Genomic DNA, 24,210 nt, shown 5'->3' with positions numbered 1-24,210 from the left:
TATCTTTAATCTCCACCTCAACCTCAATGCTTAGTGGTTCCACTTTTTCTTTCCTTGTTTTCTTCTTATGTTTATGGCTAAAAAAAATGGACCAAATTCTCCAATTGCACCAGTGCAACCCTTGAAAGGAGAATTAGGCTTGTGTCTTTATCAGTGTTCTTTTATATTACATGGATATACAAAAAATAAACAGGATAACCTGAGATTTGTTTCTAGTCTATAGATTCCCAGTACTGGCTTGAGTATTGTGACTATGAAATCACTCTGGCCCCAACTTGGAGAGGTGCCGAGTGAAACAACCAATTAGTGCTCAGGTACCAGAGTAATACATGTAGTATAAGAACCTGAATAGAATAAATAATCTATTTGCAGTAATTAGAAAATAACGTTAACCAGGGCTCCTCATTCTCTTTCCTCTCAACGAGAACGTATAGGGCCAAATCTTGCATTCTTTACTCAAGCAAAAGTCCCACTGGTGTCATAAATACAGATTCAAAACAAAATTGATAAATAACATATAGATTCAAAATAAGACTGTAGGGTTTATCCCAGTGTTGCCTCAATTTATGCAAGGGGGGAAAAAAACCCAGAAGCACAGATATCTACCTTCTGGCATAAGCAGCTTGTGTACCCAAGCACTGCAGGTGAAGTTAACAGCATCAGATAACTGCAGTAACAAAAATCTCATAATGAACACCACGTTACATGTATTCACAGTACATTTTAAGAGGCAGTCCTTATTACCACCAGTGCCACAAGGAATTTTGCCATTAAGAAGTTAAGGATCAGAATCTGTTTTCCATTATTAAACACAGCTAATCTGCCTGTTGTGTAGCAATATATTAAAATCAACGGGATGAGTAAAAGGCGTATGTCTGACCACCACAGTGGAAGGTCACACTGGCAAGCTAAAGAAACACATTTCAGGACCATATATTTTATTCTTGCTGTAACAAATGCTTTCCAAGGGCAAGACTATATGGAACTGTAATCCAAACAAGACTAGTGTGAAGCCTCAGATTTACTTTAATTTATTGTCTACATTTCAGTCTTGTTTATTCCCCGGGTTCCAAATTCAAGAAATGTCAGGAACCCTCCAGGCAAGAAAATGAAAGTTCAAACCAGAGGCAACTGGTAACTGCTGAATGTGGGGGGCAGGGAGGGCACAATTTAAAGGTGCTGATGGTATGTAGCAGCGTTTAGGGCAAGTACTCAAGAGACAAAGGAATTTTGATTTCTAGAGCTACTTTTGATGTCATGTTTTACGATACTATGTAATAGCACACGGAGACTGTTCTAAAAGAGAGCTACACATGAAAAAGCTCTCGATTGCACTGATGTATTTTATCAGTTGGAAGCAGTGGTTCTCAACCAGGGATACACGTACCCCTGGGTGGATGTACAGGTCTTCTGTAGGGTAGACCATCTAGATATTTGCCTAGTTTTTCAACAGGCTCCATAAAAAGCACTAGCAAAGTCAGTACAAACTGTAATTTCATACAGACATTGATGTGTTTACACTGTTCTATATGCTAGATCAGTATTTCTCAGTCTGGGGGTTGTGGGATGGGTTTGAGGGGGGAGTTGTAAGTGCAGGGCCAGCATTAGGGGGTGGCAAGCAGGGTCCCTGTTTAGAATGCAAGATATACATGCTGAAGTCAAAGCTCTAGCCCCGCCACCTAGGGCTGAAATCAGACTCCTGAAAGGAGTACAATAGTCTGGAAAGGTTGAGAACCACTGATGTGAAGAACAGAGATATTTGTAAACCAATCCTTTGATATGATCTTTTAAAGCTCTTGTGATAATATTAGCACCCAATAATTATGTCAGGAATCAGTTCTAATTTAACCATAAAAAATTACTTTCCCTCTCCATTTAAATCTGCATTCCCAAGCAACCGGACTCGAAGAAGACCCGGTCCCGGTGCACCGGGGGCCACAACCGGCCTCACACCCTCCATGGTCCCAGCCGACCCAGAGCCAGTTGCAGCGCACCACCTTGGTGGAAATGCACCCAATGGGGGTTGGGGCCGTCCAAGCGGTGGTCCCCTCTCGACACTCCCTGGAGGTGGACGAGGGGGATCCATCGTCCTGGGCCGGCCGACCGAACCCGCTGGGTTGAATCCTCCAGGCAGACTGTGTGGACCCCACCCGTTTACCTCTTAATGTTTTCACGCTCTCTTGAACTCTCTCTTCAAAGTTCTTTTCAACTTTCCCTTATGGTATTTGTTGACTATCGGTCTCATGCCAGTAATTAGCCTTAGATGGAGTTTACCACCAGCTTTGGGCTTCATTCCCAAGCAACCTGACTCGAAGAAGATCCAATCCCGGTGCACTGGGGGCCACTACCGACCTCACACCGTCCACTGGCCCAGCCGACCCAGAGCCAGTTGTGGTGCATCGCCTCAGTGGAAATGCACCCAATGTGAGCTGGGGCCATCCGAGCAGTGGTCCCCTCTCGACACCGCCTGGAGGGGGACGAAGGGGATCCGTCGTCCCAGGCTGGCCGTCCGAACCCACCGGCTTCAATCCTCCAGGCAGATTGCACGGACCCCACCCATTTACCTCTTAACAGTTTCATGCTCTCTTGAACTCTGAACATTTAAATCTGCTCTCTCTTCTGGGTTTACAAGGAGACATTGGCTCTTGGGCACCACAGGTACCAGAAATCTCATGCTAACCCTCCTGGGGCTATGATGTCTTTTCTGGCATCTGACTCTTCTGGTATCTGTAGTATCACAGAATGATGAATATGGGGCATCATTAGCAAACCTGTAAAAACAGATTTCATGGCAGGAGGATAGTAGTTTGAAAGAATTTTTGGAAAGTAAATAAAAATGGATTTCTCTGCTCAAACTCCTGTGCCCAGCTCAGTTAGCAAGGATGGTCAAGTCACATTTCTCAGCTTGCCTGCCATTCCATTTTCTCTTTACAGTTCACTTTTAACTAGAGATGGACCCCAAACTAGGACACAGAATTCAAACCACTCAGAAACATGAGGAAGATCAGATCTAGATCCAGATTTCACCTTCATGGGTCAAGTTTATTTTTATGACTGGCCAGTTCAGAATTCCGAATCCCAACACTCTTGTGAAGTGGCTTGGGTTTGGATCTGAAGTTTAGAAACTTGAATTTGGATGGAAGCTTCACAACTGGCCCACTTTTGCTATTAATATTACAAAGTTTAATAGTGTGACTTTCCAGTTCTTATTAAATATAGTCTGACATTGAGGCCCCAATCCAGCAAACTCTTAAGCATATGCTTACTTATAAGCTTCTGAGTCGTCCCATTGAAATCAATGGAACTGCTCAAGTGCTTGAATTTAAGCATGTTTAAGTACTGTGCTAGATTAGGGCCTCTAGAAAAAATGAAATAAAATATATCATTGTCACAGTTTCAGGGGAACTGCTCTTGTATTCCCCACATCTCCTCACAACCCTCAGCTCCCCTGGCCCATGCTGCCTCCTCCAAAGCTGACTGCAAAGAGTTACAATGGGATCTCACAGAACTGGGTGACTGGGGAACAAAATTGCCCCATCACAAAAAAGATCTATTAGAACTGGAACAGCTACCAAGAAAGGCAAAAAAAATGATTAGGGGCATAGAACAGTTTCTGTATGAGGAGACATTAAAAAGACTGGGACGTTTCAGTTTGGAAAAGAAACGACTCGGAGAGATATCATAGAAGTACATAAAATTGTGACTGGTGTGGAGAAAGTGAATATGGAAAGTGTTATTTACTCCTTTAGGTAAACACAAGAACCAGGGGTCACCTAATAAAATTAATACGCCGCAGGTTTAAAAACACACACAAGGAAGTACTTCTTCACACAATACAATGGAACTTATTGTCAGGGGATGTTGTGAAGGCCAAAACTGTAACAGGCTTAAAAAAAGAACTAATGGAGATTAGGTCCATCAGTGGTCATTGGCCAAGATGCAAGGTGATCAGGAATGCAACCCTATGTTCTGAGTGTCCCTAGCCTCTGATTGCCAGAAGCTGGGAGTGGACAACAAGAGACGGATCACTCGATGATTGCCTGTTCTGTTCATTCCCTCTGAAGCACCTGGCATTGGCCAGTGTTGGAAGACAGAATACTGGGCTAGATGGACCTTTGGTCTGACCCAGTATGGCCATTCTTATGTCCAGATTTTTAGTGTCTAGCAAAGTTATGAATTTAAGCACTCGGGCTCATCTCTTGAAAGTGTTGTGCAGGTTTCTTTGAGGATGAGGACAGATAGGTCAGCTATAGAGTGATTGCTTTCTGCAAAGTGTTCACCCATAGGTAATAGGTTGTTTTTATCTCTCATTTTCCTGTGTGAGTTCATCTGAGAGCAAAGTGAGGGTCTGGTTTCACCCATATATTTGTTATTAGGGCATTTTAGTGCACTGGATGAGGCACACCATGTGTTGTGATAGGCATGCGTAGGATCCATGGATCTTGAAAGGTGTGTTGTGGGGGGTTTGCTCATTGTAGCAGTGGAGAGATGTCTGCAGGTTTTGCATCTGTTGTTCTGGCAGGGTCTGCTGCCACTTTGAGTTGGTGTGTCCTGGTCTGTGGGGAGCTTGCTCCTGATGATGAGCTTGTGATGATGGGGGGGATGTTGTTTGAAGGTCAGGATTGGGAGGTTCAGGAAAGATTGCTTTAAGGATGGGGTCCCCATTGAGTATGGGTGGTAGTTTGATATCCTGTATGAGTTCCAGTGTGGGGTGGTAGATGACAGCTAGGGGTGTGCAGTCATAGGGGGTTTTATTTCTGAATTGAAGCAGGTTCTCTTGGGGGCATTTGGGCGGCAGGTTCCATGATGCAATCTACTTCTCTGGTGCAGTGTCCTTGCTTGGCAAAGGCAATTTTAAGTGTATTAAACCGTATATCCTGGACTTGCTCCTTGGAGAGTATTCTGTGGTATCTGAGTGCCTGGTTGTAGACAACAGATTTCTTGGTGTGTTTGGGGTGGTTACTGGATCTATGGAGAGTGGTGTGTGATCTGGGGGTTTCTTCTACATGGTTGTCTGTAGGGTTCCATTGTTGAAACCGATTGTGGTGTCCAGGAAGTCAATGCTAGTGTGGGAGTGTTCCAGAGAGAGCTTAATGGATGGGTGGTGGTTGTTGAAGTTTTGGTGAAAATCTATTTGGGAGTTTAAGCTGTCTGTCCAGAGGATAAAAAATATCATTGATGTATTATTGGTTTCATGGTGCAATGGTCCAGCAATTCTTCAAAGGTGGCCCATGAAGAGGTTGGCATATTGGGGAGCCATCCTAGTACCCATGGCTGTTCCCATGGTTTGAACAAAATGTTTGTTGTTGAATGTAAAATTGTTATGAGTGAGGATGAAATGGATGAGTTTGATGATGTGTTTGGGGTAGATATCAGAGGGTTGTCCATTGTCTTGTAAATATTTGAGGTCATCATTGTGAGGGATGTTGGTGTATAAGGAAATGACATCCATAGTGGTGAGGTTGGTGTTCCGAGGGAGGCTGTTAATATTGTGGACTTTGTGGAGGTAGTCAGTTGTGTCCTGGATGAAGCTGGCCTTTTGTGTGATGAGTGATTTGAGGATGGGTTCTATGAGTCCCAATATTCCTTCAGTAAGGGTGCTGTGGCCAGATATGATGGGTCTGCCTGGGTTCCCTTGTTTGTGTATCTTGGAAGCATGTAGAAGATTGCTTGGGTGGGTAGGTGAGATTGTGGAGTTTCTCTTGGAGTTGTATGGGGAAGGATTTGATGGAATCCTTAAGTTCCCGAGTAAATTGTGGTGTGGGGTCTTCTGAGTTCTTTATAGTAGGTGGTGTAAGAGAGTTGTCAGTTGACCTCTTTAATGTAGTCATCATGTTGAGGACTACAATGTCACACTCTTTGTTTGCCAGTTTGATCACTATCCGGTACTTAGATTTTTTTGGGTACCGTTTGGCTGTTCTTTTGGTGGGTGGAGAGATTATGGTTGATGTGATGTTTGTTAAGGATTTTGCAGTCAATTTTTTTTCCTGAAGTAATCACCGTAATGATCAAGAGTGTGGTTTTCTGCACTCTGTGCTATCCAGTCAGATGATTCTTTTTTCTTAACTTGTCAGTGGGAACATGGTAATTGTGAGTGGAGTTGTCATTGTTGTGAAAGAATTATTTGAGGCGGAGACAGTGGAAGAATTCTTCTAGTTCTCCAAATATTAGTTAAACACCACAGAACCTGAGACCATGCTATGTTATTTGTTTGCAGTAGCACCTAACAGTCCCAGCCAGGATCTGAAACCCATTGTGCCTAGTGCTGTGCAAACACAGAGTGAGACGTCAGTACCTGCCCTAAAGATCTTACAGTCTAAACAGACAAGGCAGACACAATGTTGGAGAAAGGAAGCACTATTATCTCCATTTTGCAGACAGGAACTTAGCACAGAGAGGTTTTGGAACTTGCCTAAAGTCACATAGAATGACTGCGGCAGAGCCAGAACTGAAAGCTGATCTTGAACGTTAGTACAACACTTTACCTACTAGACCTTCCTACTTGGATGCAGAATTTATATAAAGTTTTATTTCAGATGTACTTTATCAGAGCGGGGGTTGATTTTTGTTATTTTTTGCTAACTTTTCCTTCCATTCTGAATGTTTTGCCTCCTCCACATGTTAATTGTCCTAATCATGGACAGCAGCTGCAGGAGCTCATGGTTTTTTCCTACCCCCCCCCCCAGATGTTCTGGTTTAACTTGGATTTAAACTTGAAGAGTGGTCAGTTTGGATGAGCTATTACCAGCAGGAGAGTGAGTTTGTGTGTGTATGGGGGTGGGGGGGGATGTGAGAAAACCTGGATTTGTGCAGGAAATAGCCCAACTTGATTGTCATGCACATTGTGTAAAGAGTTGTCACTTTGGATGGGCTATCACCAGCAGGAGAGTGAATTTGTGTGGGGGGGTGGAGGGTGAGAAAACCTGGATTTATGCTGGAAATGGCCCACCTGATGATCACTTTAGATAAGCTATTACCAGCAGGACAGTGGGGTGGGAGGAGGTATTGTTTCATATTCTCTGTGTATATATAAAGCCTGCTGCAGTTTCCACGATATGCATCTGAGGAAGTGAGCTGTAGCTCACGAAAGCTTATGCTCTAATAAATTGGTTAGTCTCTAAGGTGCCACAAGTATTCCTTTTCTTTTCTTTTTGCGAATACCCAAGAAGTTACGCAATTTCTAGTTTGGGCCTGTTCAGTGTTATAACCATTAACTTGTTGAGTTATTGATAGTTTGTTTCAGCAGAGAAATACCCTTAGTTCAGAAAAGTGGTCTATTCTTTGAGTGCAGTTCTTCTTGTTTAAGCTATTTATAAATAAATTTATAAATAAATGTTTGCTTTAAAACAGATGGATGACACTAGAAGATTTCAACTGCTTATTTGGGAAAGGCAGCAGGATCAGCGCTTGGAAAGGGTTTCTTCAGGTATGTTGGCAACAAGAAGAAAGCCAAGGAAAGTATGGGCCCCTTACTGAATGAGGGAGGCAACCTAGTGACAGAGGATGTGGAAAAAGCTAATGTACTCAATGCTTTTTTGCCTCTGTCTTCACTAACAAGGTCAGGTCCCAGACTGCTGCGCTGGGCATCACAAAATGGGGAAGAGATGGCTAGCCCTCTGTGGAGATAGAGGTGGTTAGGGACTATTTAGAAAAGCTGGACGTGCACAAGTCCATGGGGCCAGACGAGTTGCATCCGAGAGTGCTGAAGGAATTGGCGGCTGTGATTGCAGAGCCATTGGCCATTATCTTTGAAAACTCGTGGCGAACGGGGGAAGTCCCGGATGACTGGAAAAAGGCTAATGTAGTGCCAATCTTTAAAAAAAGGGAAGAAGGAGGATCCTGGGAACTACAGGCCAGTCAGCCTCACCTCAGTCCCTGGAAAAATCATGGAGCAGGTCCTCAAAGAATCAATCCTGAAGCACTTGCATGAGAGAAAAGTGATCAGGAACAGCCAGCATGGATTCACCAAGGGAAGGTCATGCCTGACTAATCTAATCGCCTTTTATGATGAGATTACTGGTTCTGTGGATGAAGGGAAAGCAGTGGATGTATTGTTTCTTGACTTTAGCAAAGCTTTTGACACGGTCTCCCACAGTATTCTTGTCAGCAAGTTAAGGAAGTATGGGCTGGATGAATGCACTATAAGGTGGGTAGAAAGCTGGCTAGATTGTCGGGCTCAACGGGTAGTGATCAATGGCTCCATGTCTAGTTGGCAGCTGGTGTCAAGTGGAGTGCCCCAGGGGTCGGTCCTGGGGCCGGTTTTGTTCAATATCTTCATAAATGATCTGGAGGATGGTGTGGATTGCACTCTCAGCAAATTTGCGGATGATACTAAACTGGGAGGAGTGGTAGATACGCTGGAGGGGAGGGATAGGATACAGAAGGACCTAGACAAATTGGAGGATTGGGCCAAAAGAAATCTGATGAGGTTCAATAAGGATAAGTGCAGGGTCCTGCACTTAGGACGGAAGAATCCAATCCACCGCTACAGACTAGGGGCCGAATGGCTAGGCAGCAGTTCTGCGGAAAAGGACCTAGGGGTGACAGTGGATGAGAAGCTGGATATGAGTCAGCAGTGTGCCCTTGTTGCCAAGAAGGCCAATGGCATTTTGGGATGTATAAGTAGGGGCATAGTGAGCAGATCGAGGGACGTGATCGTTCCCCTCTATTCGACATTGGTGAGGCCTCATCTGGAGTACTGTGTCCAGTTTTGGGCCCCACACTACAAGAAGGATTTGGATAAATTGGAGAGAGTCCAGCAAAGGGCAACAAAAATGATTAGGGGTCTAGAACACATGACTTATGAGGAGAGGCTGAGGGAACTGGGATTGTTTAGTCTGCAGAAGAGAAGAATGAGGGGGGATTTGATAGCTGCTTTCAACTACCTGAAAGGGGGTTCCAAAGAGGATGGCTCTAGACTGTTCTCAATGGTAGCAGATGACAGAACGAGGAGTAATGGTCTCAAGTTGCAGTGGGGGAGGTTTAGATTGGATATTAGGAAAAACTTTTTCACTATGAGGGTGGTGAAACACTGGAATGCGTTACCTAGGGAGGTGGTAGAATCTCCTTCCTTAGAGGTTTTTAAGGTCAGGCTTGACAAAGCCCTGGCTGGGATGATTTAACTGGGAATTGGTCCTGCTTCGATCAGGGGGTTGGACTAGATGACCTTCTGGGGTCCCTTCCAACCTGATATTCTATGATTTTATGATTCTATGAAAGCATCACATATTGCACACTCTGCTATGGTAAGGCTGCTCATTTCACTTAACAAAAATCAGTGTTAATTGATACAGTGTTTTTGTATCCATGCACTGACCTTCACAGCAACAGGTCCTCCGGATATTAGTGCAATAATTTTCTAGCCAAGATAGATAGTAAGAATTAGATATAAGAATAAGAATGCTGTTTAGTTGTCCACTGAGTGGTGAAAGAAAAGATAAAATTTGGCATTTTCCTTCTAGTGGAAGTTACTCAAAATAGAGTTATGCTTCTGGGAAAAGAGGCTCATTTACTATAACTTCCACATTTCCAGGAGGGAGAAGAAAAAGGGAGTGGACGGGACAGTTATATTTAGGAATGACAGCCAATAGTCAGATAAAAAATAGAGTTTGTTCCAGTATCATTTATTTTGTTTAGGTTTCAAGGAAAGAAAAAACAGATGAGCTCTTCAACACATGTTGGGCATTTTCTGTTATTACTGCTGCGTTATGTCCCATGAGATCTCAGAACATAATTTAAAGGGAGTCAGTCAGTGTAGTTTATCGGACCAACTTAGAAGAGCTTTCAAAATAATTTTTAGGACAAACTTTTTAAATGAAAAACAAACAAACAAACCCTCACTGCAGTTTTAAAGTGATTGCTTTTGTTACACTGTAAAATAGCTTACAGTTCAATGCTTCCTGCCTAGATAAATGCAAACCAGATACAAACTGTGAAGTGACAGTTCCCCCACCAGTCATGGTGAACATGGACATCACTTATGTCATGGACAGCTCTGGCAGCATTGACAGTGATGAGTTTGAGAGAGCCAAAGACTTTGTGAGTACCATGCTCGATCACTTTATCACCTCACAGCTGAGGGGATCGGATGAAGGGGCGAGGGTGGCACTGGTGCAGCAGGCTCCTCGAAGCTTTATCTCCAACAGAAACCCAAGCCCAGTGAACAAAGAGTTTGATCTGATCACGTACAGTGGTAAACATTCGATGAAGAGACATATCCAAGAATCTGTTCACCAGCTGGAAGGGCCATCTGCCATTGGTAATGCTCTGCAATGGACAATTGACAATATATTTTTCAAAGCCCCCGAGCCGAGACAACACAGGGTCATATTTACAATACTTGGAAGTAAGACGAGTTCCTGGGACAGACAGAAACTGAGAGAGGTCTCACTGCAAGCCAAGTGCCAAGGATTCATCATGTTCACCCTAGCACTTGGAAACTATATTACCAGCAGCGAGCTGACAGAGCTTTCGAGCTTCCCAGCAGAACAGCACCTAGTGCAGCTGGGTAGGGCTCTGAAACTTGAAATGGCATATGCTCAGAAGTTTAGTCGTGTCTCCCAGTAGCACACAATCCAACTTACTTCTGTTATTGAAGCAATGAGAATTGCTTCACCATCAGTAATGCACATTCACCGTCAGTCATGAGAAGCACAAGAATTTCTAGTAATAGAAGTTTTTGAGTTTTTATAGTGTCATGCATAGTGTCGTCAGATGTCACCGGTGTGGTGCTCTGTTCTGTTCAATGTTGATAACAGCTGGCTGCGTGCATGTGTTCCCTCTGTGTGCTGTCCTGCCTCTGTGCAGACAGCTGACACAGCAGACCCCGAGAGAACCCCCAATGACCACAGACTCTCATAAGGTGCGAAGGCACCCGGGTTTATTGTCAAACGAAGCACAGTAATAGTTCCCTATAGACTCTACAGGACATACTACAAATATGTGTCCCCTGACAATGGACCTGCTCAGTCAGTGGCAGGACTCTCCACTGCCCCCTAGGCCAGACAAAGCTATCCACTCAGGGATGCATTCTTATACACAGGTACAAACAAGTTACACATCATTCCTGACACTTTGAGGTAAAACCCCTCTGCGTGTTGAGGTGCTGCCTGTCTTCTGGTACATGTTGGTTCGAACAAACAACTCTATCCATCATATTATCCTTTTGACCCTGCCTTTAGGATGGGACAGCCTGTTCCTCACTATCTCTGTGGAATGTGTTTGTACCAGAATGTTCTGCACATGTTCATCCTATTAGTACTTGATACCTTTTAGATATGTGTATACGTGCAATTAGCAGCCTTCTTCTTGCCAACTTCTGTGAGCAGGGCCTGCCTCTGGCTCACAGCTGAACTTGACTTTGCTAACATAAAGCATTGACCATTACTTTAGTTCAGGCCTCTGATACAAGGGTTCCTGTTTCAGGGCCTCATCTTACTACACTTAGTATACAAAAGAAGGTAAACTCCATTCTGATACTATGGTGATGAGCACCATAGAAATACCTATAATACAAAACTTTACATTCTAATGATGTCTGGGGCCAAATTCTGAAGAGGATCAGGTGTGCAGTCAAGGAAGAACTAAGTTCTATTCCTGGTTTTACCACAGCCTTCCTCTGTGACCATTGGCAAATCATTTACTCTCTATCTCGTTTTTCCCCCACCTCTGTGAAGTGGGGATAATACTTCCCTATTTTCACAGATATGAGGAATAATTCATTAATGTTTTATAAGCATTTTGATATAAGCAATATAAAAGCATCAAGTCTAATTTCGAAGCTGTCATTGATTTCAAGCCACACCAGGAATACATTTAATAGAAGCTCCAACTTCTATAAAAAGATATTCAGTATATTAGAGAATCAGATGCATCTACACAAGGTGAATCTGGAGTTTCCTGAGCCTCAGTTATTGGACAGGCTATATGGGTGATATCCAGTGCTATTTTCTGTGGACTTATTTCCCCTTTCTCCTGTCTCTTGGTTCCAGTTTCTCTAGTTGTGCTATGCTTATTTATTGGAAAATCCTTACTTGAATTCACAAGAATAATTTCATGCGTTTTTTACACTTTGCTATCTGTGCTCTTCCTACAGGGGGAATGAACAGTTATCCTTCTCCAGAACTGCGAGAAGAGTGTGAAGCCTTAAATCGAGGAGATGCACAACAGCAAGTAGCTGTTCTGGAGAGGTAGGGTAACTCCTTCTGAATTGTTTCAGGGGTGTGGGGAGTACAATTGCATATGTACAGCCTGTTCTCCAAATAAGGGACCTGTCCCCTTGAAGGCAATGGCAAAATTCCCATTAGCTTTCATGGAAACAGGATCAGGCCCAAAGTTTTCCATTAGGAATAACTTGAGTGAATGAGCCTTTTGCATCTTCTTCACATACAAACTATTGCTAAAGTGAGGTATTTCCCCTGCAGGATTCCTTTCCCTGAATTTGGTGGAGTTGACAGTGGTGGGAATTTGGAAGAGCTAATGGAAAGCAGAATGATAGAAGAAATTACAGAAGCCACTCAGGAGGAACCTGTAAATGTCAGACAAGAAGAAAAATATGATTTTGAGGAGAAGTATTTCACAGAGGGCAATGCCAAAGAGACCAAGCTAGAGGAATATGGAGAAGTCCCAGAGAAGAATGAAGAAAACTTAGAGGAGACAGTAGAAACTGGAGCTGCATATGCTAACTATGGTATGTTTCTAGGTCCTGAGGCAAAGCCCTTTGAAGTCAGTGGAAAGACTGCTGTTCCTTCAATGGGCTTTGTCTCAGACTCATAGTATTTAGTCAGTTCCTTGGCTTCTTAAGCTTTTTGTTGGCCATACAAATGAAATACAGCCTAATTTGCTTTGTGCTATTTCCATGTGTGTAACAGAGGGCAGAACTGGTGCTGTCATTTAGTCTTTAACTTGGATCTAGAATGTTTTATCAGAGAAATACAGCTGCAGTTCTAGTTAAACAAAACAAAGAGGCAGCTAATTCTTGTCAGTCCAAATTAAACTGAATCCTCAAAGCCTGCTAGGATATTGACACTTTCAGCAAATTGCTCTATTATTATTGAGCTAACAGGGCCGCTTCTTCTGAACACTAACCTTTTCTAGGATGACAGGCCTTAGCATGTGGGACAGTACATCTATGATTCCACTACTGCCCATTCTTGCACAAGGGACTGAGTCATCCATCAGGTATGTCCCCATCCAAACAGAGGCTCATCATACCCTGCCAGTGATAACTGTTCACTTTCCACCTAGCTGTGTGTATTTCATTGCAGATTTTCTTTATATGATGCAATAGGCTGAAAGTTAAAGATCTGGTTACTAGATATATTGTCACAAAAATTCCATAAGAGTTACCCACATTTAATTTAGTGGCTCCCCTTCACCTTTTTGAAAATCTACAACCCAATAGAATTCCTGTTGACAAAGGGCAGATGCATGGGTGTGGGGAGTGTTTGTATGTTGATCAACTGCTGCAATGCAAATACAATATAATTTACAAGCTGCAGCTTATGGTTCTAAAGTTAATTCATTGATAGTGATATAAACTTCTTAAAAGACTTGTATAATCTAGCAGTTCCCAAACTTCATTGGTTCACTTACCACCTACTTTAAAAAAATGTTCCATCAATTCACTGCATACACTTACCACTGCTTGGGATTCCCAGCTGTAAGGAGCTGTAACTGGCACTGATTTGCAATTCAGCATATCCATGCTGATGAGGAAGAAGGGTAGGATGGAAAGTACAAGATAAAGTTATTGTCCCACACTATTTTACATCCTCCTGTTTCCTTTCCTGATACCTGGCTTTCCTTCTGTGCCAGATTCTGATTTCATACACTTGTGAAAATTTGGAGTCACTCCTTTGACTTCAGCCGAGTGAGTCTGAATTTACACAGGTGTAAATGTGGTCAAAATCTGGCCTCCTGTATGTCAGATTGCTGCAGGTTACACTACTTATATCTATTTTCTGAACAGTGTATTCCCACTATAACTTATCACCACTGAACTTGGATCAGAGACTTTCATGGATTTCTCCTGTTAAGCATGACCTTTAGTGTCGTTTGCTGGAAGAAGATGTGGTTGGTAACACCTCTTTACGAACACATCTACAATAGGATAAAATAAGAACAGTTTTTACATAGTTAAACAGTTCATGCTAACATGATTTGCCTGATCACTATAGACCAGGTATAACTGTTTTATAAACCAGCCTAGACACTAAAACCATATGGCCCTTCACTTCTATTTTCCCCTATGTAGCTCCGCTCATTTCAAAACCTCACTAGTTGAAGTGAGAATAGAATCGTGTTCCCTCCAACCAGCGATGTTCTAGACAGACAACGTGTTCTCTAGTAAGACCTGAGAAAGCTTACTAATTCTGTTGTCTGCCAGCTTGAACAGAATATTCTTTGCCTCTGAAGTACCAGCTCTGATGATTTTGGTTCTCTCCCTCACAAACTTTAACCATAACCTTTATTTGCCTTTTTTAGATGCTTGTGCAGTGGATCATGATGGAGGAGAATGTCAAGATTACAATCTGAAATGGCATTATGACAAAGATCAGAAAGTCTGCACTCCATTCTGGTATGGCGGTTGTGGAGGCAACAAAAACAGATTTGAAACTCAAGAGGAATGTGAAGCTTTGTGCATAGCATCTTCTTAGAGTGGAGACAGTCAAACCACTTCACTTCTTCAACTATGCTGTAAGGACAATGGGGAAAAAGATTAAAAGAAAAAGCTCTAAGTTAACAATACTGCTTCTAAATTTCAGATCAAACAAATACATTCTTATTAAAATCCATGTTGCAAGAGGGCATTTTTAGTTGTTTCTTACCTGCTAACTGAATAATGAAAATGGAGTTACAAAAATTGATTTAGGAAGAACCGGTCTAGGAAATATTATTTTCTTAGCCAACAGTGCATTATTTAAAAGGGTAAGGTAAAAATTAATACTAGTACTTGATACTGCTCCATAACACCAAAACATGCACGTTTTAAGCGTACTGAAGAAAATAAATCAATACCTCAGACATTTGTATAAAATAATATTGGAGGTGAGATGTTAATGTCAAAGTGTTTTGGTTCATTTGTCTGAATTAATCCTAGTTAAAGATGGGTCAAAACAATATTTTAGCTCTCAAAAGATGTAGAGCTATGATAGGTCACTCTGCTCTGGTCTGTGTCTAATGTAGCCTCATTCTTAGCCTTCTTTTAAAGAACCCAATATGAATAAATTCTTTCTGCCTAAAATATTAAGGTGTGTGCCACTGTGTTTTTTAAAATTGATTTTGACAGCCTTGTAGATTGGCTTCTCAGCACATATAAATCAGCATAGCTCAAATTCCTTTCACTGAGGGACCAACACACAGACGAACTGCCAATGATTGTGTAGGACAAATACAGAAGAGTTAGGTCATTAGTGTTTGGTACTGCTGGGAAAGCCATGTATTTTTCTTTAAAGCACAAAGAATTTCAGGTAAGGTTTGTTTTTGGTTTTTTAAGTGCACATGCTACTACTTTTAGAGCCTGTTCATGATGCTACCTGGCACTGAGTTGTATTGCCCAGTGGAAAAATGTGGCTTTACAGCCATAGGGCTAGATACACAAAGGGATTTATGTGCCTAACTGCCATTTTAGCCCCCTAAATCCAAAATTTAGGACCTCAAAACCCTAACTCAGCTAGACACCTTCAAGGACAGGTGACAAAGTCCTTAGGCACCTTAAATTTTGCCATTCAGCATGCACACAGTGCCACGGTCCAGACACCCAGCTCATACCTAAGGCCCAGCAGAATGCTCAGACTAAGTATTCCCCCGTCTAGCTCACTTGTGGGGCCTAATCAGGTAGCTGTTCTCAGAGGACACCTAACAGATCAGGCCATGCACAAAATATCAGAGGAAGATATGGTTCCCTTATGACCTTTAATGCAGTGGGTAGAGCACTCCCTCAGGCTGTGGGAGTCCCAGGTTCAAATAATCCCTTTGCCTGATTTGGAGCAGGGATTGGAATCTCTATCTCCCACCTGGCAGGAGTGTGCCCTAACCGCTGGGCTATGGAAAATTCTGGGGTGGGGCTTTTTCAATCCCTCTTGCTCAAGCTGTGCCACGTTGTAGAAATAATTAAATAAATGGTCATTGGAACGGGCATTTGAGTCTCTGACATCCCAGGTGAGCACCCTAGCCATTGGGCTACAGCATCACTCACCCTCTTTTTCTGTCCCAATGGATATTTAATTACTTACACAAAGGGGAACAGCTTCAACAGGAGAGACAGACCGGACCCAGAGTACCCCATCTCCTAGTGGTTATGGCAGTCTCCGGAGAGGTGGGTTCCAATCCTTGCTCCCTAGCAGGCAGATGGGGATCTGCACCTTGATTTCTCATATCCTCTGTGAGTGCTCTAATCCCTGGGCTAAAGGTTAAGGGGTGGGTAGAGGCAGTGGCAACATCACCACCATTTTTGCGGGGGGGGCAAGAAAGGGCTTAGGCGCCTTCCTCTAGGAGAGGAATCAGGACTTTGAGGGGCTGGGCATAGGCCACGCTCCTCTCCTCATCATTTCCTCTTGGCTAGCTTAGGTGGCTCCCCACTCAGCATGCATCCTATTCTTCGGTGCCTAACCCTCCCCTTGCAGTGTATTGGGAGCCTCGGCACTCAGCTTGAGGCTGTGACTTTCATTAGGCGGCAAGGCACCTGAAAGAAAGTGAAGCGACACTGAACCTAAGTCCCCTTTGTGGCTCTAGCCCATAGCATCCTATTTGAAACAGTATACAGCTTGCCCCACATCAGCGGTGGTCACATAGCACTTACAACGCAATCTAGTCTCCCTCCTGGAGGAGGTGATATCACAGTGATATCACCCACCAAATGGTATCCATTTGGCTGCAGCTGGAGAGTATGTGTGGTGGGATTGGATTGTGTGTGTGTGGGGTGGAGGGGGCTGATTCTCTGTGTTGATTGGAGAAATAGTTAATTGATTTCTTATTTAAAAAAACCTGATGAAAACATGTTCTAAAGCCTATCCTGCTGAAAGACTCTGGCCAATCTTAAAGCCTCCAGGCCTCCTGATCTCCTATGGGGAAAGTCAGTAATGCCACTGAAACCAGTCAAGTTTGCAGCAGGATATTCATAGAGTTCAAGCTGAGAAGGGAACAGTAGATCATCTAGTCTGATCGTCTGTATATCACAGGCCATTAACTTTCACCCAGACTACCCTGTATTGAGTCCAGTAATTGTGTATAACTAAAAGCCTGTCTTGTTTAGTTAAAGCAGATCTTCCAGTAAGGCAACCAGAAGTCCATGGTAGCAAACCCCAAGCAAGGACTGGGGTCTAAAGAGCCTGATTTCCCCCCCTCACCATGGTGTAAATCAGATGTATGTTCATTGATGTCAAAGGAGTTACCCGATGTAGGCTTGGAAGGATTAGATTTTAAATTAGTAAATGTCAATTTCAATATATACACAAACAGATGAAAAAAATATTTCCCCTGGTAATAATCAAAGTTTACAGATAAGCAAGAAAAATGCTGCTTGAGAACTAGAGTTTGATTAAAGATATTTACTTTGTATATTTTGCTGTGTGCTGTTGACAATGTTTTAACAGGTGTGCAGCTTTGACTTTTTGAATCTCAATGTCATTAAATAATTGCCTGACCCCATCCCATTTATTATGAAAATGTAAATCAAAAATTGAAAAAAAATGCTTAGATATGTCATAATTATAGAACAATACAGATTGAATTCTGCCAACACTACCCTTATAAAAGTGGGATCAGCATCAAATCCTCAGGGAAAGATTTTACTATTAAACCTTAGTTACTATTCAAAGTTAACAGTACACATGGGAGCCTGAAACCACTACAAATGTTCAGTTCAGAATTGGAATTTAGTTTGTAGAATAAAAATAAATGTGCATTTGTTACCAAACTGTCCAAGCACAAAGAAGCCACACAGAATCCTTTTGTTTCCTTTGACTGTGAGAACTAAAGCACACATTTTAACAATCCTTTTTAAAAAAAAAAATTAATGTAGTACTTGTGATATGTACCAAACTGACAGATTGGGAAATTAAGTGCACTATCCATTACAGGCAATGTCAGTGCAAACAGTCATACATGGTACCTCACTGTTATGCTAAGAATCAGTTGCTGGAGAGTGATCCTGTGAGGTAAAGAGGCAGTTAAATCACCCCTGGGCCTTTCTGAGACTGTCAGTTTGGTGGTGGTGGTGGTAGGGGTTACATAGGCATTATCAGCCTATAACTAACATCTCACGTACATAGATTTATAATTTTTTTTAGCATAAATTGATCAACCAGTGCTGACAGGACCAAACAGTGTCTGAAACACGATCTAGTTTAGGAGCTAAATTAGACACTAGCATAAAAGAATGCAACTCAGTTGATTTAAATTGAGTTCATGGTTTGGTTTCAGTAGTGTTTAATTCCAGAAATTGCTTTCATGTCCACTGACCTCAAAACTGTTGTGCTTGCTTGTGCTGGTAAATAAATTGGCCATGCGTGTCTCTCTGGTCAACAATGCTCAGAAGTATCCGGTTTGCTGGCTCTTTCCCCTCATCTTAGAATCAGCAATAACAGTGCCAGTATAAAAACACTGCCACTTGAAATTTAGGTGATGAGAAAAGGAGACAAATCAGACAGTTTCCTCCAAGTTATATATTTGCATTCAATGTCTACAGATATATTTAAACTGGAAACCTGTGGTGGAAGTTCTCTTAAAAGATTCTGGCAATGTTATGTGCAGTTCTTCAGTTAATATAAGGGTGCCAGCATTCTCTTTGAATTGGCTATTATCCTTTTGGGCTTAGGTTTGACTAAATCTGGTTAACATCAGAGTTCGGCTGTGTGTATCAGTTTGACTTAAGTGCATCTGCACTGAAACTGATGGGCTCAGACAACACAGCAACTGGTATGGCATAAGCACTTGAATATAAAATAAGCAGTGGAATTGTATTGATATAACAGATAGCAGAAAATGTCTTGAAGTGTAATAACCAGGAGAATATACTGAAACCTTCCTAAAAATAAAGAATTGTAAAAAGAAAAACTTATCTTACTCTCCTCTATTGTCACTGAACAGCAGTCTACTATATTTACTGTGAGCTTGATCCTGGAAGTTTTCCCCACTGATTTCTCCAGATTTGGCCCTGACATGGATTATAACAGACTTCACAAAATGTTGTGCAAAATGCATGCTCACATGTTTGCCATGTTATTACCGCTGAGCTATAAAGACACTTTGTCCTAGTTTCCAAATTCTTTGGAAACAATTCAATGTATACTGACTGATGGGATAGAGGTGCTAATATGCAACGTATGGATAGAACACCACACAATACGTGACTGTTGTGAGGTACATACAAGCCTGAAGAGGCAAAGTTTTCAAAAGTGCCTAAGGCAGCTAGGCACCAAACTTTAAGACACATGAAAGATCTCACCCTAGTTACATAGCTAGGCATAAGACTGAATCCAAGAGACATCAGCACTCAAGAAGTACAGGTGTCCCACGGCAAACCCTAGAGTGTATCATTGAGTTAGAAAACAGCATAATAACCTACTCGGACTCTGTAAAAGGTACCTCAAGAAGTTCCATGCTGTGTGGCTGTTGTCCTGTAATCACAAGACCATATCCTAAGTCCTTAGTTTAAATGCCCATTGAAGTCAATGGAACACTTTAAGAAATGTCCTGTAGAATAGATAGGATTCTATATAAAATATTAGACCTATAGCAAGAATAACCTTTCCATAAATTTTTATGATATCATTCTTAATCAAAAGAATGAGCCTTCAGAGAGAACATGGTTTGTTCTGGAAATTCAAACCTTTTGTCTGCAAGAGGCTCCTAAAGGAGAGACTTCCTCACCATCCAGCTATAGGCCAGCATTCTCTTGCAGCAGTGGTGGGGTACTGAGGGCGCTCTAGCCCAGTGTTTCCCAACCCGTGTTGGGTGTGTTGTCAGGCCTGAACAGGTGTGCTGTAGAATTTTTTGGAAAAACGCCATGTGAGCACAAAAACCCTTCCTTTGTATTTTAATTAGTATGAGCTGGATCACAGTCTGTACTTTTGCTTTTCTGGACGAGGCTCCTTTCAGGTATTATACATGTGTCACATTCCATTCCCTAAAGTGAGGTTCAGAGAGCAAATCTGAGTCCTGCAGAATGGGGACGGGGAAGAGGAAGCCGCATTCTGATTGGTCATCTGTCTCACTGCTCCGCCTCCTCCAGGGCAGAGCAACCAATCAGAGCTCAATCTCCTTCTCCCCCTTCCCTTCTGTGAGCAACAAGTTGGCTCCTCTCTGCTCCAGCTCACCCGCAGCCACTGGCCAGAGCAGGAGGAAGAGCACCTGGAGGTCATCTCTCCCCTTCCCCTCCCCCCCAAAGCCTGGAAAGGAGCAGGGACCCTGCTGCAGTATGCCCAGAGTTGGGGAAAACCCCAGGAGAAGCAGAGGTGAGGAAGGGAGCTGGGGGGACAGAATTGGTGTGACACTGGACTGGTGGATGGTGAGGACAGAACTGATGGGGGCTGGGAACAGAACCGATTTGGAGACTAGAGGCACAGAATTGATTTGGAGGTTGGGGGCAGAATTCATTGCTGTGCAGGGGATGGGCAGATGCGAGGGTGAGAACTCCTGCAGCAGGGGGTCAGAATCCTCATACCCAGTACATCTGGGAGCATGGACAGCACTAACCCTCTCTCTCTGGGCAGAGGCACTTCACCAATCAGACAGACTGAAAAAAACCCCCAATATCTTTGTAAATAACCACAATTTTGGGACCTAAGCTCCTGATCTGTTGGGTCTGACTCATTTGTTGATCTTCTGAGGTTGGCAAGACTGTGTGGGACATTTAAAAAAAAAGAGAGAGAGAGGAAGTTACACACATTTGGGCAGACTATTTTGGGAATGAAAAGAAATGATTTATTAATATTATTCTCAGGTGCATCACTTTCTCCACTGAGCATGCTCTTGTCCAGAATTCTTATATTTAGCTTTAATGTTAGTTTCCACTGTTGAAAATGTTAATTCTGGCACAAAAGACAGATTGCAATCCAATATTCGCCTCCACAGTTGTTGTGATTTTAGCCCTATTAGCCTTATTCTGGAGTGGCTCATGAATATTCATGACCACATTTGGAGACAATTTTGTGGCATTCCTTGAAATAATTAAAGGTATCAAGGGTGTACTGTGGCAGAGAAAAGATTGGGAACCACTACTCTAGCCCCCGGAGTGTGCCCCCACCTTATTCTTAAAGGGGCAGGTCCATTTCTATGGTATGACTTGTATACAATAACAAACCACTCTTCAAAATTATTACTAAATAGAAACAATATGAAGCTACTTCTAAAACTTCTATTCTAGGGACCTCACACTATCCCATGGAATTTAATTGAGAAGTATCTGCTATAGAAAGATTAGTATTCTCTATTAAGTGTGTGTGGGGGGCTAAGTCACAATATTGATGCAAAAATGATTAATAAATTATATATTGTGGTAATTTTAGATAAGTAAAAGCAAAGGTGATTTTTACAAATTTTATAAGAATTATTGTCATACCTGTGGAACTTGGAGAATAATACCACCTATGCTAATTTTTTGGTTACTTCTTTTATTAGATGAAATATTCAAGCCAATAAAAAACTTCTAGATTTCTGCTGTCTCCCAATAAGTGACTTGCATAATGCTTCAAAGAGACTTCTATCTCCTCCTTGTCCATAAATCTGCACCAAATTACGTCCAGTTTTAATTGCAGACTCTGGAATAGACTTTTATCACTTCTATTTTGTTGTATTCTATATAGGTTATTTTATGTGATATGTGACAAAGTTCCTGCTCTACCTTGGTGGGTCTTGTACTTATTGGCCGATTTGCTCGCCTTGGAGCTTCACGGCAGCCCTCAGCTTGGCCGTTTTTCTGAACCCACAGTCCAGGTTGACGACTCCTGTGTCTGACCGGGAGTTGGGAGGATTTGGGGGGAACCCGGGCCCGCCCTCTACTCCGGGTTCCAGCCCAGGGCCCTGTGGAATGCAGCTGTCTAGAGTGCTTCCTGGAACAGCTGTGCAACAGCAACAACTCCCTGGGCTACTTCCCCATGGCCTGCTCCCAACACCATCTTTATCCTCACCATAGGACCTTCCCCCTGGTGCCTGATAATGCTTGTACTCCTCAGTCCGCGTTCTCACTCTCAGCTCCTAACACCTCTTGCTCCCAGCTCCTCACACGCACACCACAAACTGAAGTGAGCTCCTTTTTAAACCCAGGTGCCCTGATTAGCCTGCCTTAATTGATTCTAGCAGCTTCTTGATTGGCTGCAGGTGTTCTAATCTGCCTGTCTTAATTGTCTCCAGAAGGTTCCTGATTGTTCTGGAATTGTTCTGGAATTCTGGATTGTTCCCTGTTGGGAAACAGAACGTCCTTTGCTTGCTCCTCAGCTATCTGCTTTCTATTCTTTCCTAAAGCCCCCTGGCCTGGATTTTTCTTACTTTTTGAGCCTGCCTTAGTTTTCCCCTCCAACCGGGCCAGACGCTTTTTGTTTTGGTTTGATTTTTGTTATTTTTTTTCTTCTTGCCGTTTACGTGCTGGTCGGCCTCCAGCTTGCCGCCAGCACCCCCCCACACACACGCCTGCTTTTGCGCACAGCTATTTGCCTCAGCTGAATCCCCCGGAGGAGGGGGGGGAAAGATTGCCGATTTTGCTGTCCGGAGGGGGGAGTGGAAACCCCCAGACCCAGCCGTTTTGCTAGCAGCTCGGATCTCACTTCTTACCTTTACAACATTCTCAGCACGCCGGAAGCCTTGGAACACAGCCAACACAGCTGGAGAAGAAGATTTCAGAAGACAGGAGAAATAACACAGGGAAGCTACAAATCATCGTGAAGGGGGCCATAAGACTGAGTAATTTTCTGAATTATACTCTCATGGGGGGGAGTTTGTGGTTTACTTGCGTTTGTGGCGGCACAGGGGGTGTGGCGCGGAGCCCCCCCGATCCATCGGTGCCCCTAACCCCCCCCCACCATTACTGCAACTGTCACGGCCCCCCTGCCATCCGTCCCTGCTGGCAACCTGCCATCTACCTTCGGATCCAGCTGTTCGCTTTGAACTTTGCCTTTCGGACCGGACATAACAGCCGACCAACCGAGACTCTTTGGACAAACGTGTGTGGGTCCCCTAGCCCCCCCCCCCCACCCGGATTGCTTATCCCTCAGCTTGCCCCTATTACCGGACCCCGATTTTGTTTCTCCCCCACCCAGTCCAACCCCCTCGGCATTCCCCCCCCCCCGCCTGCAGCCCAGCGGGGAGGAGCGGTTACTCTGCTTCCCCCTCCCTCCTCCTCCTTTCAGTGTCTCCCCGTCTCTCCCTGCTCACAATGGCAGGGAATGAGAAGGGCGAGGCCCCTTTAACAAAATTAGTTGTCCCTCCCCCACCAACCCCCCTGCCAGACCCCCAAGGTCCCCCCCTCCACTATTGTTAAGATACTTGCCACCCCCCCGCCCCCGATGGGGCACCGGCAGCAGGGAGCACCGGGGTGATTACTGCTGCTGCTGTGCCCACCGCCCCCCCCAGATTCTAGGAACCCCCCCCCAGCTGGCCGGAAAGGCCAGGGCAGGAAGAAAGGAAAGGGACCCGCTAAAACCACTAGGCCCTCCATGGCAGGGGCTGCCCCCACCGCTGTGGCCTCGTCATCGACCGTGGCGCCCCTCCCTGCGTTTCCCTCCACCAGCTCTGCGATTGTCCCTCCCCCGGCCCCCAGGACATATGCCCAGGCAGTGACGGGCTCCCCCCTGCCTGCCACCTCATCATCTCGCCCCCCCCCCCGCCTCCACTACCATCACCAGCGGCCGGGGCCCTTTCCCCGCCTTGACCAGGAGCACGGTGTCCATTGCCTCCTGGTGCCCGCCTCGCCCCATGTGGAGACATACGTGCAGGCGTTGGCGAAGGTGGTAGGACCCATGGCTATTGTGGCGGCCTCCAAGATGTATGGAAAGGTCGTTTTTTTCTTAGCTTTGGAGGCTGCCGCCCAGGAGGTGGTGGAGAGGGGCCTGGCGGTGGGGGGGGGGTGTTTGTCCCCCTAGAGCCACTAGAAGACCTGGGCGTTCGCCTCGTCCTCACCTCCGTTCCTCCCTTCTTACCCAATGTTGCCCTGTTACCCGCTCTCTCCACCCTGGGGAAACTTGTCTCTGTCATCAGCCCTCTCCCGTTGGGCTG

General features: G+C 44.0%; 1 protein-coding gene across 1 annotated transcript in view; it reads left to right on the top strand.

Moving 5' to 3' along the window:
* The window catches only part of LOC311516775 (collagen alpha-4(VI) chain-like), a gene marked incomplete at its 5' end in the record, with an annotated part of 111,336 nt that extends 96,575 nt beyond the window's left edge, over positions 1 to 14,761 (top strand). The window contains 5 exon segments of the mRNA XM_084621113.1: positions 7,351 to 7,426; positions 9,908 to 10,552; positions 12,095 to 12,188; positions 12,423 to 12,688; positions 14,485 to 14,761. Coding sequence (XP_084477239.1) covers positions 7,351 to 7,426; positions 9,908 to 10,552; positions 12,095 to 12,188; positions 12,423 to 12,688; positions 14,485 to 14,657 — 1,254 coding nt within the window. The 3' untranslated portion in view covers positions 14,658 to 14,761.
* Between the last annotated feature and the right edge of the window lie 9,449 nt (positions 14,762 to 24,210).

Source organism: Lepidochelys olivacea (assembly GCF_965140295.1).
Source record: "Lepidochelys olivacea isolate rLepOli2 genome assembly, chromosome: 2".
Lineage (NCBI taxonomy): Eukaryota > Metazoa > Chordata > Testudines > Cheloniidae > Lepidochelys > Lepidochelys olivacea.
The sequence above is the reverse complement of the archived record's forward strand: the minus strand, read 5'-3'. Positions and strand labels throughout refer to the sequence as shown.